The sequence below is a fragment of the Falco cherrug genome, chromosome 6 (genome assembly GCF_023634085.1).
Source record: "Falco cherrug isolate bFalChe1 chromosome 6, bFalChe1.pri, whole genome shotgun sequence".
NCBI lineage: Eukaryota > Metazoa > Chordata > Aves > Falconiformes > Falconidae > Falco > Falco cherrug.
Genome location: NC_073702.1, coordinates 62,557,747 through 62,572,456, shown reverse-complemented (window position 1 = coordinate 62,572,456; position 14,710 = coordinate 62,557,747). Strand labels below are relative to the sequence as shown.

The 14,710-nt window shown below is 36.6% G+C and overlaps 1 protein-coding gene across 1 annotated transcript in view; it reads right to left on the bottom strand.

Moving 5' to 3' along the window:
- FRK (fyn related Src family tyrosine kinase) overlaps window positions 1–14,710 on the bottom strand; it is a 56,314-nt gene that overhangs the window by 19,229 nt on the left and 22,375 nt on the right. The window contains exons 2-4 of the mRNA XM_005445746.3: window positions 11,450–11,571; window positions 3,593–3,756; window positions 2,813–2,981 (exon numbers count right to left, since the gene is read on the bottom strand). Of these exons, the coding sequence (XP_005445803.1) occupies window positions 2,813–2,981; window positions 3,593–3,756; window positions 11,450–11,571 (455 nt within the window). The remainder of the gene's footprint in view (window positions 1–2,812; window positions 2,982–3,592; window positions 3,757–11,449; window positions 11,572–14,710) is intronic.

The following is a 14,710-nucleotide window of genomic DNA, read 5'->3' as shown; positions in this document are numbered from 1 at the left end:
TTGTAGAACGAGATAGTTCGCAAAGTACAGTGATAAGAAATTCAGTATTACCTATATAATTTATCAAGATGACTTGGAGCATCAAAGTCTTCATTCTGAGCATCATTAAGTGCAATGCACAACTTCCTTATCACAGTATTAGATCACAAACTCTCTGCTATCCAAGCATCACATCCAGGTGGGGCTTGTGTCTGCCCTGACTCAATATAACTCCCTGTGAAATCAATGAGACTACTACTGTTGACTAGAGTGAAAAAAAAACAGAGATGGAAAAAGTATTGATTAATCAAGCCCTTTTTCCCAGCCGAACTATGATACCACAAAAAGTATCACAGTTGAAGGGGCTTCTTCCACTACACTGTGCCAGTCTGTACATAAAAATGAGTCTGCAGTGAATATTATGTTTATTCCAGTGTAAAAAGTAATTTTTAGCTAGCAAACCTATTGAAGTTTACGTGACCATTTTTTCCTTGTTTTATAGTCTTCTGTGTGTGCATTCTTAGGCTATCCTATTATTATAGAAACATTAAAAAAAAACCCTCTTCCTGCTTATGTCACTCTAAAATTATTGTGTTTTCTGCAAGCTTTATCAGCAAGACATCGAAAGGATACTGAATTGAACAACAGTCAAAGAATGGATCTCCATAGATCAGTTTGGCCTTGAACACATTCAAATGTTTCAGATGAAAAATGAACTAACTCTTCCTTCTCTTCAGGTGGAGTATTAGTAGCAGTCATTCAGGGGATCAGCATCAAAAAAAAAAGGAAAAAAAACGAAGGCAAATTGCAGCTGGAACTTGCCACTAGAGTTTCACATATTTCGCGGTAGTCTTGTCATTCTGATTCAATCCATTATTAACACAGAAGTTTGTTTCACAGAGAAAAGTATTATGTACTGTCCCCATTATATAGAAGAAAAAGCTGAACTAGTGTTTTGAATTTAATTATTAAGAGGAGATGAAATATGATTAAGATAGCTTCCTATTTTTGTATATGCAATACCAGATAAATGTCAGCTGCACTTCCCTGCTAAAGGAAGTTGAAATGTATGCATTGCCATTTGTTCAAAATCTAATTCTAAAAGAAAACTTAATATCACAAAAAAAAATTGAGATATCTTAGTCTTGTTCTTTATTCCAGCTTCATTTATTTCCTTCTTTAAATATCATTTAAGAAATTTCACACTTTACTAAGGACCCTTCAGTCTTCTGCAATAAAACAGACTTTTCCAGATGTTGCATTAAATCATTAAAGGAAAGTAAACTCAGATGGACAAATTAGGTTCTTGTCTCATGGAGAAGAAAGGGAAGCATCATGTTTGATTGTTTAAACAGAAGTCTAGAATGTCAGAAATATGAAGCAAATCCCTCTCTTTACACATCCAGACTTGTTCTTTCTTTAGCACCACACTAAGAAAAAATATGGTTACCACAGCTCAGTGAAGGTCTTCTGAAAACAATGGGACATCTAAAACATCTGAGATACACAAAGAATCTGGCTGAGCTGTTTAACCTAAAGAAAGGAAGACCAAAGAGGAACTTGATAGTTTTTTTAGTATGTGCAACGCTGCTGTAAAGAGGAAGAAAACAATTAGGTACTCTTTAGTCATTGTGTATAAGACAAGAGGTAATGGGCCTGTACTGCAAAATGAAAGACTCAGGTCAGACACAAGGAGAAAAAGACTGGTATCAGACTTGTGGTTTCAGAAATCAATAAAAATAGGCATATGGATCCCTGGAACAAAAGGCACAGGCTTAGTGAATACCATCTTAGGAAAGGGAAATAGACAAAGACATTTCAAGACAGTTTCTGTGTTTACTGGGTCACTACGGAGATGGATCAGTTCTCTGAAAAAAAGTATGCTGTCTTTCACATGAATCATAGAAGGACTTTAGTATGAGCAGTTTCTCTAATTTCAGTTAAGTAGAGAAAAAAAAAAAGGTGCTTATTTTCATTCAATTTGCAAGCCCCAAACCAAACAATATCCTGACACAAGATAGCCCTAAAACACATGCTTAAATTCCTCCCTGTTCAGGAGACCATTCAAGCAGAGCTCAAGCATGTTTTTGTTATTCTGAATCAAAGATCTGAACCTGTTATGCTTGCTGAAACATGATCGTTAATGGCCAACACAAGCTTTTTCAATTAACCACAATTTATTATATTGTTATGTCTTTTTTTAAAAAAATGTGTATCATCCAAACTACTTTATCTATGTGGTTCTTGCCATCTGCTGGCAGATATTTTATGTTGTCAATTTAAGGTTAATGAAAAATAATTAAGAAAAAGGTTAAAAGCTATATTATTATATGTGTATCAAAAACTTTGAGAAATTTTATTCAATCAAATTAAGATTAAAGCACTTCTTAAATACAAACTTAACATAGTACCTATTCTATATATTACCTAAGGAATCACTATAATATAGCATCTAATCACTAGAAGAAATTCTACAGATGACAAACCAGTAGTAAATCAATTACTTCACCTACAGATGAAATGTAGTCATTCGGTTCCATACAAGCAACATTGTACAAAAGAGATGGCCTTGCTGGGATAGCATTTTTATGTAATATAGATGTTGCATAAGAAAGAATTCAGCTCATATGGAAACAGAAAATTGTATAAATTTGTAATTCAAAATACCAATGAGCACCTGGACCTTGAGGTTTACTAATCTTCATGTTTAAGTGCATGGATTTTAAGACTGATTGCATATATGGATAGGGTCTCTTTTCAGTAGCATTTAAAAAATAAATGAGCACCCTTGCTAACATTTCACATTATTAGCATTTAAGACTAATTCACATACCTGGTTTTAATGTTTTGATTGCCACAGGAGTGGTATTGTTCCACCGTCCTTCCCATACCTCACCAAATTGACCAGATCCTAATTTTTTCAACAACTTCAGAGACTGCCGGTCTATCTCCCACTGATCAACAGTTTTATATGACAAATCAAAAGTAGTAGGAATTTGTACCTGGTAAAAATAGAAATAATACAGTAATTGAGACATAATATTTTTCAACAGCATATGTAAGTCATTATTAACTATGTCATGTTTAGTCACACCCGATATAAATGTTTCCTTAGAGTACCCACACATGATAAAGTGATCTGAAAACATAAAATACAGCCCACATCTGGGTACTTTTCTTAGAAATAAGAAATACTCTAATGAAAATATCCTGCCATTAAAAGTAAAAACTAGAAATCATCCCTCTAGTAAGCCTTTTGAATAGTGGTGTATTGCTTGCCTGAACCTTGTGGGTTTGTCTCAGTAATTACTTATGGACAGCTAGAATTATGAAGTTGGAGATTTCATCTCCATATACATTTATAAAAAGGTATCCATAAATCATGATTTGGCATATTTTCTGCTCCAGCCACATATGATTTGTCCAAAATGGCATGGTATTTTTTATCAGCCTGTTAGCTTCAAGAACAAAACTGTAGCGCTGCCCAGAACTTCCTGAAAATAAGCAGATCATCAACATCTTGAAATAGTAGAAGCAGATATGGGGATAACACTTTCTGACTGTTGAGTTAGCTTACAAACAATAGGTTGCACAGTTTAGCATCTACTCTTACCTTTAGGCATGGCTTTCCCAGCACCACGCAGAGACCATCACTGTTCTTACTATAATAGTCAACAAACTCATTCAGAGTTTTGAAAGTCTTCCTTCTGCTTAGGAAAAAGCCTCCTTCATCCAGCTTTCTGATCCTGTAGTGCTTCACAGATACACCATCAAAAACTAAGAAGATTTTAATATATTAAGTTTCCAGGAATTATAGCGGTGGTACAATACAGCTTATTGCCAAACCATCCTAATATTCCTAAATGTATTTATAAGGACCTTAGAATAAGTTATTTTAGTCTCAAAGATGACAACTATAAAAAACCTCTTTCAAACCAAAACCCACTGTTTACATAGCTTAACGTATCTAGTCTATCGGTCTTCAACCACTCAGGTTTGGAAATTCTTGCTTGCACCATAAGAAATGACACAAAATACATAAATGCATCTTCTGTGAGGCAGCTCTTATTTTCTATCTTTTAGGACACCAGAACCAGCCAGGAGCATCTAATTCACAGTAATCATTTAATCAGTTTTTAATATTTCATTTGTCAGTGTTAACGTTCCAAATAGCAGCTGCTGTGCTGGCAGGCATTTTAAAGCAAACAGAACTCCACACAGCCATCGTTCTCTGAAAAGCACTTACATTTTCCAAGGGTTTTACTGAGCTTCCCGTCTGTTTGGAATATGTAAAAGTCAGACCAATAATGCTCTTTTTCAAGTAGCTGATGACTCCCTTTCCATTGAAATGTGTTTTATTCTGATCTGTTGTTTCCTAATCAACAAGACTTTTCTCTCCTTACCTCCTGTAGATTATTTACATACTTGTCATGATGCCCAAAGTGTCCTTTTCTGTGACTGTCAGAGCACCCTTTAGAGGCGTCAGAAAGAAGGCTGGGCCACTGCATGCTGGGGCTAGACCTGGACCAGCAGCAGGCCAGAGATGGACAAAAAATGCATTGTCACTCACTGTGTGCATTATTGAAGGAATATTAGGTTTGTAATTGCCACTTTTGATGTCTCTGTCATATATGGCTTTGAGTAGTGGTCTTCAAAGCAAGGTGTGTGCAACCCAGGGAGTGTAAGCAAGACAATCCGTTGGGGTGTGGGAAAAAAGTATTTTTTGTACCATTAATAAGACAAAATAAAATAAATATTTTAAAAATACTGATTATTTCATCTTTATCTCATCCTTTTTAAATTTTTTTGTATGTTCTATAATGTACATAATCATACCAAAGGGTAACTGATTTAACTCCCATCAATGCCACAGCTGTTAAATCTAATAGTAACAATGTACCTCAATGAACCTAGCTGGTAATGAGGAATCCTGACCACATAAAGCATAACTTCAGAGGGAAGGTGTTTAAGTAGTAGGATAAATTTGCTGTGTCTCAAACAGAAGATGCATGCATCAGTGGAAGGAGGTTTTCTGATCCTAGGAATTTCAGATGGCAAAATGCTCAGCGCTCAAGGAATGGTACCAAGCGGTAATGAGATTGTGAGAGACAAATATTTGAAAGTGTGGATGGGAGGGGGTTGCCACCTGTTAGAGCTGGTGTGGGAGCAAGGTGAAGGGACACAGGTTGTCCAGTTAGGGTGGGGGCCAGTGAGATTGAGAATTGAGCCAAAAAGGAGAATGGGAATCATCAAGTGAGCCTGGAGAATGGCCAGAAGGAGAAACATTGGAGCAGGACTAAATGTGAAGCACCACATTTTGGAAAAATACAAGTAAGAATAGATAAAAATGGGAACATAAATCAGAGGGGTATCTCACGCTCCATTTAATGAAACAGCATAGTGCTTTTCCACGATGGGTGGAGAACAAGCTCTCAAGGGGAGAAGGATGCTCCAGTTGCCATCCTGGTCACCCAACATTACACCTTTTCAATAGACCAGGTGGCTCCTTCCACACCCATCGATTTGGGAGGTTCCATTGTCCCCTTCTCAGGCTCCTCACACAAGACAAAAGTGTGAAAAGCAACAGGGAGACATAGAGGAAAGGTCTCCTGCTGTTTACCTCCAGTATACCTTTTATTAGCCAAAATTCCAACAAACATAGTCAATTTGGTCATGTTGACTAGTGGGTACTCTTAGCTGAATAATTCAATTGAACTGTTTTTCAATACTAGAAGCAGCCTCAGTCTGGTACATTCGAAAATCTCATTATAAAAAAAAATTGTTATTGCTCCCCTCTGGAGACATTATAGCTGATAGATCCTTGATACTGTGACACTGCATGAATGTTGGGAATCACTTTGGTCACAATAACAGAATACACAGCTATATATATAAGAAATACAGAAAATTGTTGGTTGCACGGAATTAAAAAAGCTTACACAAAGTATAATTTCTCTCACCATTTAAGTGATTGAGTTAAAAAGGAGAATATGTCCTTCCTCAAGTACTGTCATGTATAATCAAATATTTTTCTAACTGTACTGTGCGGCTGTCATCCCAGACCACCAGAGGGCATACAGGAGCTGTTGGAAATCTGAGGGCATTTACTGGCTGCCACGGGTAACGTTTTGAGACCTGAGAACTTACAATTCTTCACGAGGACCAGAAATGAGAATGTTTGTAAGTATAACCCCATAGTATAAAGACAAATACATCACACTTTTAAAATGCCATTTCTTTTTAATTAACACCCATAATTAGCATTTTCAAAATCTAAAACACCCGTATATTTTTGTGATGTATCATTTGGAAATGGGGCTGAGGCAAAATGAAAGAAAGAGTAATTCAGTAATGACAGACTGAAAATTTAATGAATTTTGTAAAGTTCACAGGAAAGTGCATCTGGCCAAATGAATTGCTATTTATGTATTGAATAAAAGGCCAGCACGATCACTGTGTTAATCCAGTCTCAGTCGTATATCACAAGTGATAGTAGTTTGACTACCCACTTTATTTAGTAGCGGTATTACAATTATTACTTGTGAAGCAGCTAATATTAATGCAAGAGTTGGTTCAAAGGATGTACTCTAATTTCTTAGATGAGCCTTGTATGAAGCCTTACAATTGGCAATATCCAGGTCAGGTGGTGATTTGTGTGGCAAAGCTGGAGAAAATCTCTGTGCTGATGCCACCTCTTCCTGTGATAAGCAGCTGAGATTAATTAATGCAGTATTTGGCAAGGGACTGTTTACTTGCACCCCATGGCTGAGTCTGGCTGTACAAGTCCTGCACCGCACACTCGCAGCCCTGCAGCACGGTGCAGTTCCTCTGCCCAACAGGATGCAGTGCACATCATTCAGTGAGAATCTAGCTGAAACCCCCTCTGTGCTTAAAAGGATAGGATTGCAACTTTAGCTTCACAGCACCTGCGTTTGAACACTACTTTTCTCCTCAGCCTGCCCTTCCCAACAGAATCACAGCTTCCCATTAGATTTCTTCATGATTTCAGTTCAACAGAAGCATTGCCCTCTCTCTGCTTCCCATCTTCATAAGGTTGGGCCACGCAGAAGTAGATTTTGCTACCCCAAGGATGAGAATAAAATAATTCACTACTCCTTCCCTATTGTAGTTGGAGTCCAACCCAGTCAGCCTCACACGGGCCACCAATTGTTGCAGCACAAACTAGTAGGCTGCAACAAGGCTTTACCCTCAGTCAGATTCTACTGTCCACACTGTATCTCCTTCCTTCAGAGATCAGACCACACTGCTCCTCCTCCATCCAACCCCACTCCCTCCGTCCTCAGGGCTATTTAACCACTTAGTAGGAACGATCTACACCTGCACATCATCCATGTCAATCAACCCACTGCCTCTAAGGCAAGGCCACAGCTGCATGTTATCAGTGCCCATCAACCCACTGCCTGCATTCCTCTATACTTCCCCAGGGTAGAAAAACGTATGGTGACATCAGCAAAGTCCACATCTTCACCAAATGAATTGTGGAGACATTAAGGCATCATTACCACCATCGTCCCAGCATCTATCCTGTCTGCAGTCCTTCTCCAGCACAGGCAGTGCAGCGCTGCTGGCAGAAGCTGTGCCTGGTTTCCATCCCAGGATGGATGGGGGAATGTGGGAGGAGGGCGGCTTATGAGATCACCCTCACCAGCACAGAACAGGTGCAGGGGCTGACCCGAAACCATTCTCCTGCTAAGACCATGATTCTGCCACTCCTAGCAGCCTTCTGCCTTAAACAATTACCTATTTTTCCCTGTGCTGAAACCCAATCTGGCCTAGAGGAAGCCACACAATCTTTTTATAGGAGCATGGGGGGAAAATGGAAGAAAACACAAACCATTTACATTGTCAATGCAATCAGTCTCTCAGATACTATTATTCAGCAAGGGGGGAAGTAGAGAACCTCCTGCGATCATTGGCAATGATACTCAATTAAGCTGAGCACATCTAAATTATGGCTTTTAATTAAAAAGAGGCAATGTCTAAGATGGCACCAACATGTTTAAAATTTAATACATTTCACACCAGATGCTGCAGTTATCAACATAAAAATCTGTCGACAACATGTGCATTTTTAAAATGGGAAAACCTATTTTTAAAATGTCAAACACTTTAAAATTATAGCGACATATCTCGGTGGCCTATCTGGTTTGATGAGCTTTCCATTTAACCATTCACAGATGAGAAAAACCTTTCTGAACATGACTTTTTGTTTTTAATTTAAATGGTCATTTATCATCTAAACCTTACAAATTGTGAGTTTTCCCACCAAGGCAAGTTAGAAGTGAGAAGTGTCGTTATAACAAAAGATAGGATTTATTTCTTTTGGGTTTTTTTTTTTTTCCTAAGAAGATCCATTTGTCTCCCTCATTAACATTAAGTCTCTTATATATTGCCTATATGAGTATGAAATCAAGCATGAAAGTAATAAAATCAGTTTATGGGTGCTTGGGTAAAAGATCTCACTTCATTTTCTACTTCTTTTCCTTTTTAGCTTTATTACATCTAAATGTTAGTCCAGAGAGAGAATTACAGTATTTTCTTAAAGACCTTAACTCTTCTAGACATTACCATCTACTCTGGAATGAAACCAAACAACAACAGAAGGTAGAGAAAACCCAACTAGTCCTACAGAGAATGGGAGTTTGGGGTCTATGCTTTCTGCAATGAAAAAATTGGAAACAGAAATTAAGGACATAATTATGTCAAAATATCACAAAATATCAGTTTGTGACTTCTTCCTGTCAGTGTATCAGCTACCATGGAGACAGAAGCCACCCAAGACCTTTCAAAAGAATAGTTCTGAACTAGTATTCCTCAAAAACCCACTACTTCTCTGCCTCAGCTTTGAGCGTCTCATAATTCCTTCTGACGGAACAAAGAGGAGAGAGTCAGAAAAAATGCCTTTCCATAGCATCTGGTGGACTAAACAACCTTCATTCCAATCAATACTCCCCACAGTACAATCCACTTCATCATTTGCTGTGGGATGCACTAGCTTTCCTAAAAGTAGACATAAGTAATGACATTATGGACATACAATGTCTAGACCGTTATGTCTATACTATTAGGTTGGAAGCAAAAAAGCTTGCACAACACAAACAGGCACCACTCAGTCAAGCCTATTCAGTAAGCAGCAAATAATATTTAACTCCTCAGGATGAAGTAGCATGCCAAGGCTAAATTACGTTCAAGTCTGGGAAACTACTAAAAGATCTAGCAGCACTGGTAAATCATGTCACTAATACTCACTGTCTACAGACTTCTTCAGAGTTTATTCTCTTTCTTTGCCTAAAAGAGCACAAATGTTTAATAAATCTGAGATGAGACATACATACATGCCTACATGCTCAGAGGACAACGCACATTTGTGCATGAAGGAGGGCTGGCTCCTATATCTGGAGCTTTGCCTCCCCATGTATTACGTTCTTCAGCACCACATCTCCCTTCCTTCAACAAACAAAACGACCATGGAAGAAACCAGCACTGATGGTTTCATATCTTGCTGTTATCAGCCATCATCAAATCTCCTGTTCCTGAATAAGCCTATTCAGAAACCTGAAAAATGTCTATGACAAGCTTTTCTAATTTAATCAAATATATAGAATCATATAGAATATAGTTTCTGTCCACAATTTGTAAGGAAAAAATTAAACAGCAGAATCAAAAGATGATCTCATCCTGCCACAAATACTGGCCTAGTATTTATTTTCATTCTTTTGGATTTTGCTCTGCAGTACTTCTTGGTTTAAATAAGGTACTGCTGCTTTCCTGTCACAGAAGTAGTCAGTACACAGTGTGAAAAATTAAGAATTTGAATCTTTCCTAGAAGGCTAAATTTGGAGAATAATCAAAAGACATTGCATTTCTACCCCTAGGTGTGCAAGCACAAGATTTTTCATTGATTTTTAGTAAGGTGTCATGTATTCAAGTGCCAACATTAAGCAGATAATACAGGTCTATTTATCCTTCCATGCATAACACCATGTTGCTATCGGTCCAGCCCAGTCCTTGGATGAAATCCATTCACTGATGAAGAACATTTGAAATCATGTGAGACAGGGATAAGTTGGCATAGAGAAGGAAAGCATTTTGAAAGGTCTGTGGCTATAATGCAGTCATTGGATAAAAATGGGCAGCCACAGGGGTCAGTTCTGTCACAATCTGGGAGCAATCTGATTCCTTGGTGTTCCTTATCAGCACTTCTTGGCAAGAACAAACTTCCTTGAGGACAAACTGAAGATTATTTAATGAACTCTCCCAGAACTTGAAATATCATATTTATTTCAAAAACTTCCCTGTGTTTCACATCACAGGCAACGTATATTTCTTTGTTTTGGCAAAAAAAGCTACCCTCCCATTACCACAAGACATTGCAGGTATAGACCCTTTCCCTAGGATCTGGAAAGAGAAAACAAGAATGTGCCAAAAGTTCATTAAGCTGCTTAATGTGTTTCTGTGTAATGCCCAGGAATGTGACTGACACATAAACATCCAGGCAGAAAAGGAGTCAATACAAAAGAATCTGGTTATGCATAAGGTGCCTCTCATTTTACTGATACAACTGCATGTGACAACTTATGGTTTATTCACAAGCATCAAGAACCTTTACTAGCATATGGAATTTTATAGGTAAAGCACATTAGGAAGTTTATGTGTATAGCCCTGTTGTCTCAGGGATAATGTTACACTCTTGACTCACACTTGTATGACAAGTTTGATAGAAAGTGTTCACAGAAAACAACCGATGGACAGTCACATTTACTAATATTGCAAATATCTATGACTTGAAAAAGATGACATGTACACATATGAGTAAGTAAAATTACTACCAAGTAAGAGTCAATAAGAGTCCCTATTTTGTAGTCTTTTGGATTAAAATAAAGGACTTAAAATAACTTTCAAAACCAATCATCATCATAAATCTAACTTTTTACTGATGTTTATAGCTAACTTTTCAAAGAAATATAACTAATTATAAAGTACAGTTTTGAAGATCTTTCTATCATTTTGTCCCTGAAAACCAATAAATATAAACCTAAGGGTGTGCTCTAGAATAAATCTCACTTTCTTAAACTGCAAATATCTGCCAATATGGTTTATTTTTTATTTTGTGTACTAATCAGAACAGTAGTGTACAACTGTGATGTATTTTTTGGCATTTTTATCATGAAAATAGTTTCTATTTAAGGTAGCTGGCATGCTGGAAGTACTAAGCATAAGAAAGTTCATTTCTGTTCTGAGCATATTAATAAACAAAGCCTATAAAATAAATGGAAGTAAAAACTCAAATTAGTCTTGCCAAGTTTTCTTTATATATCCTGGGAAAGAAATATTATTATGAACTTAATTTCATTTTCATGCTCACAGTTTATTGTTCTCAAAAATGGAAGAGTCCAGATTACCTGAGAAATTTTTAAAACATTGTTTAAGATTAAAAACTAGAAGTTACCTGAGAGTGAGTATTCGCCTTTTAGACTTTCACTTTCTCGGATTAGAAAGGCTCCTGCCTGGTTGCCAGGGTATAACAGTTGTTTCTCAGCATCTGCTCGTTTGATTGGGCCAAAAAACCATCTGAACAAATAAAAAAACATTAATTTTACCAGTCAATGAAACGTACCAGAAAGACAATTTAGCTTTTATAAACATCCTGCCTATTTACTAAAAGATAATCTGTGCTATGCTAATTAAATTCCAATAGAATGAAGGGAAAGGCCAACAAGATCTGCACAATGAATTTATTGCTAAAAATATTTACATATTTGAGTGAAATCTGGATTTTACTGCTGATGAAAAGTCCTACTGATTTCAAGGGAACGAGAATTCAGAAGTGACAGACTGGACTTATTCCAGGAAAAAAGAAATTTTGCCAAGGCTGCTGTGGCAGAAATTCATGCCAAGTCCATTGACATCACTTGAACTATGTAGAGGTGCAGGTGTGTTAACACCCTGAGAACTTAAAAGTCAAAGATCCCCAAAACTGCAGAAGGGCTCTCAGGTTCCAAGATGTAAACCACCCTGCAGCCTTCCCCATTCCACTGCCATGTCACCATGTCATATGAGTTACTGGCACTGCTGCTAGATAAACAAAACCAGTATTTTCCCCAAGTCACTGCAAACATCTCAATAGCCAGGTTCTGTGAAAATCTGCACCTATGTATGCCTTTTAAAACATATCTTTCCTCCCTCACTAAACCCTGTAGTTTACAGGGACTTGACCAAGCAATAGTTTTAGTTTGCTCCTCTGAAGGTACTATTTAGTTCTTTTGTTGCTTTGTGCTGAGTGCAAATTAAATGGAAATAAAACTGAAATGAGTCAGCATTTTCAACTGGGGCGGCATTCAGCTTCCATCCAACAAACACAGAAAGCTTTTTCCAAGATTAGCTCCACCCCTTATTTGAAGTAAATGGTGATAAATAATTAGATGCCATACACTCATAGGAGAACTCCTTTTACATTAATCGTAACTAAACCTATTATGCAAACGTTTAAGATAAATCAATATATCGCACCACACGTAAGTTGCCTGATCAGTTAACTATTTGATTTATCAATTACTAGTGAAAAGTACAGGAAGAGTCATCAACAAACTACTTTAGTATCTGTAAGGCTTGTAATCATCAAGAGGAATGGAGGAAATAAATGAGAACATTACGTGACACCTTTGCTGAGCAAGCGTGAGGAATGAAAAAGGGTTTTGTATGAATAAAGAGGAAATAAAAAGAGGCAAATACAGATGGTGCTAACCCATACTGAATATGCTTTGTTAAAAGAAGAAAATGACATCCAGATATTCTGGACTGCATTCCTGTCCTCTGACTTGAAGATGATTTCTATAAAATAGGCCTTGATACATATTTGGCAAGGAAAGGAATCTCATTAGAAAGCTGGAATGTGTTAGTAATAATTTTAATTAGTTAAATGTGTTCATTCATTCAACTAATTAATTAAATTCATTAATTAGACTGTAGAAAAATAAGTAATCAGTAAATGTTCAAATCCTTGACTGAGGCTCTTGTCAAAGGAATGAGAAGACAGAGTACAAATTCAACTCCCAAAGAAAATTTGCCTGCCCTAAAAACTGCATTAGAATCTTTCTGAAATATCTAAATATATCCACCTTGAGAATAACATCTGAAAACATCACTTAGTAATGTCCAAACTGACTGATCCTCATAAGAGCATATAAGAAAAGGTGTTTAATTTTGTGTCTCCTTTCTTCATGGGTTAAGAGGATATCAACCGTTCAAAATGATTTCATTTTGTACCAAAGCCAAAAGAGCTTTCAAGGCATTGTTAACGTTGAATTTTATGTTTACGATAGTCAAAAGTATAGTCTTTACATGACCTAGTATTTGTACATACAATGCTAGTAACTCAGTCAAACATGCTAAATCTGAAACCATGAGCGGTAATGCAAAGTATTCAACAAGAGGAAATTGTTGGTCTATTTGGGAAATACAATTTAAGATAATATTACCGTGTGTATGTAGAATCATGTCTACTATATAACTATGATTTTGGGAAAAAATACATAAGTGCATATTGTATTTAGGCATATGTACCTGTTCCTTTGAATTAAAAATATGTAAAATTAAAAGATTATATCTTTTATTAATTTAAAGATTATATGTTTATTTTTATTAAACTGGAAAAACAATTAAAATCAATATGAATTTACCATTAAAGGTCATATGAAGGATATGTCATATGTAGGTTCTGACTCCAGATAAACTTAGCAGTTAAAAAGATCCTGACTTACAAAATAAGGTAATTAAAGCAACAGTATTTGAGAAGGTAACTGAAGCAATTATTATGGACAGTGAAAAGTGAACACATACTGTATATTACCTCATTTGCCTGACTTTATATGATGTGATTAAAATATTTTAGAAGAATATAATGAAAATCACTTTTAATAGCAATTGAATATGGGATTCTTAGTTCAAAGTCATTGGGTTTGCAATAATAATCATAGAGTACCAAAAGCAATACTGGTTCTGAAAAAATAACCCCTTAACTTGAAAACAAAGAATTTAATTTATTTGCTTTTTTTAACAAAAGCGCATCTGAATTTAAAGTACTATTTTCATTACAAATAGAAGTTCAAATTTCTTTTTTAAAGCGTGAAGGGCTTATTTTAATTTCTAGTGATTGAACTTATGCTTCAAAGGCTTAATACTTTACTTCATCCAAATGTGTGTATCTTATGGGGAAAAGTACTCTAAAGAGTAATAATGAATCAAAGCAATTGCTCACCATGACATATTGTTCCGCGAGATAGGAAGGTCAGACCAAACCAACATCCAAACCTTAGTAAATGTATTTCTGTTTTATAGCTCAAAGATAGATGAAGGTTTTGAAACAGAACACTTGGAAAAACATAACTAAAACATCAAGCACTATCCATTGCACAAGTTACTTAACCAGCACTTTTTCTGACTTCATTGTGCTATAGTGGCCCTAGACAGTTCAGGAGAAGGTTGAATTTGCAATTCATACAGTTTCACTCTGCACTTCGGCTTGCAGCCAGATCACTTTGGGTCGGTTGTCAATGCAGGACCAGTAGATTACCAGGTATGGCACAAACAAGTGCATTTCAGACTTGGGCATAAGTTTCCATTTCTAGCAAGAGCTGTCTCATTAGCACAGCAATAGTATTTTTCTGCCAGTGAGACCCAGGAACATGCCTTCTTGGCCAGCACTGTGTCC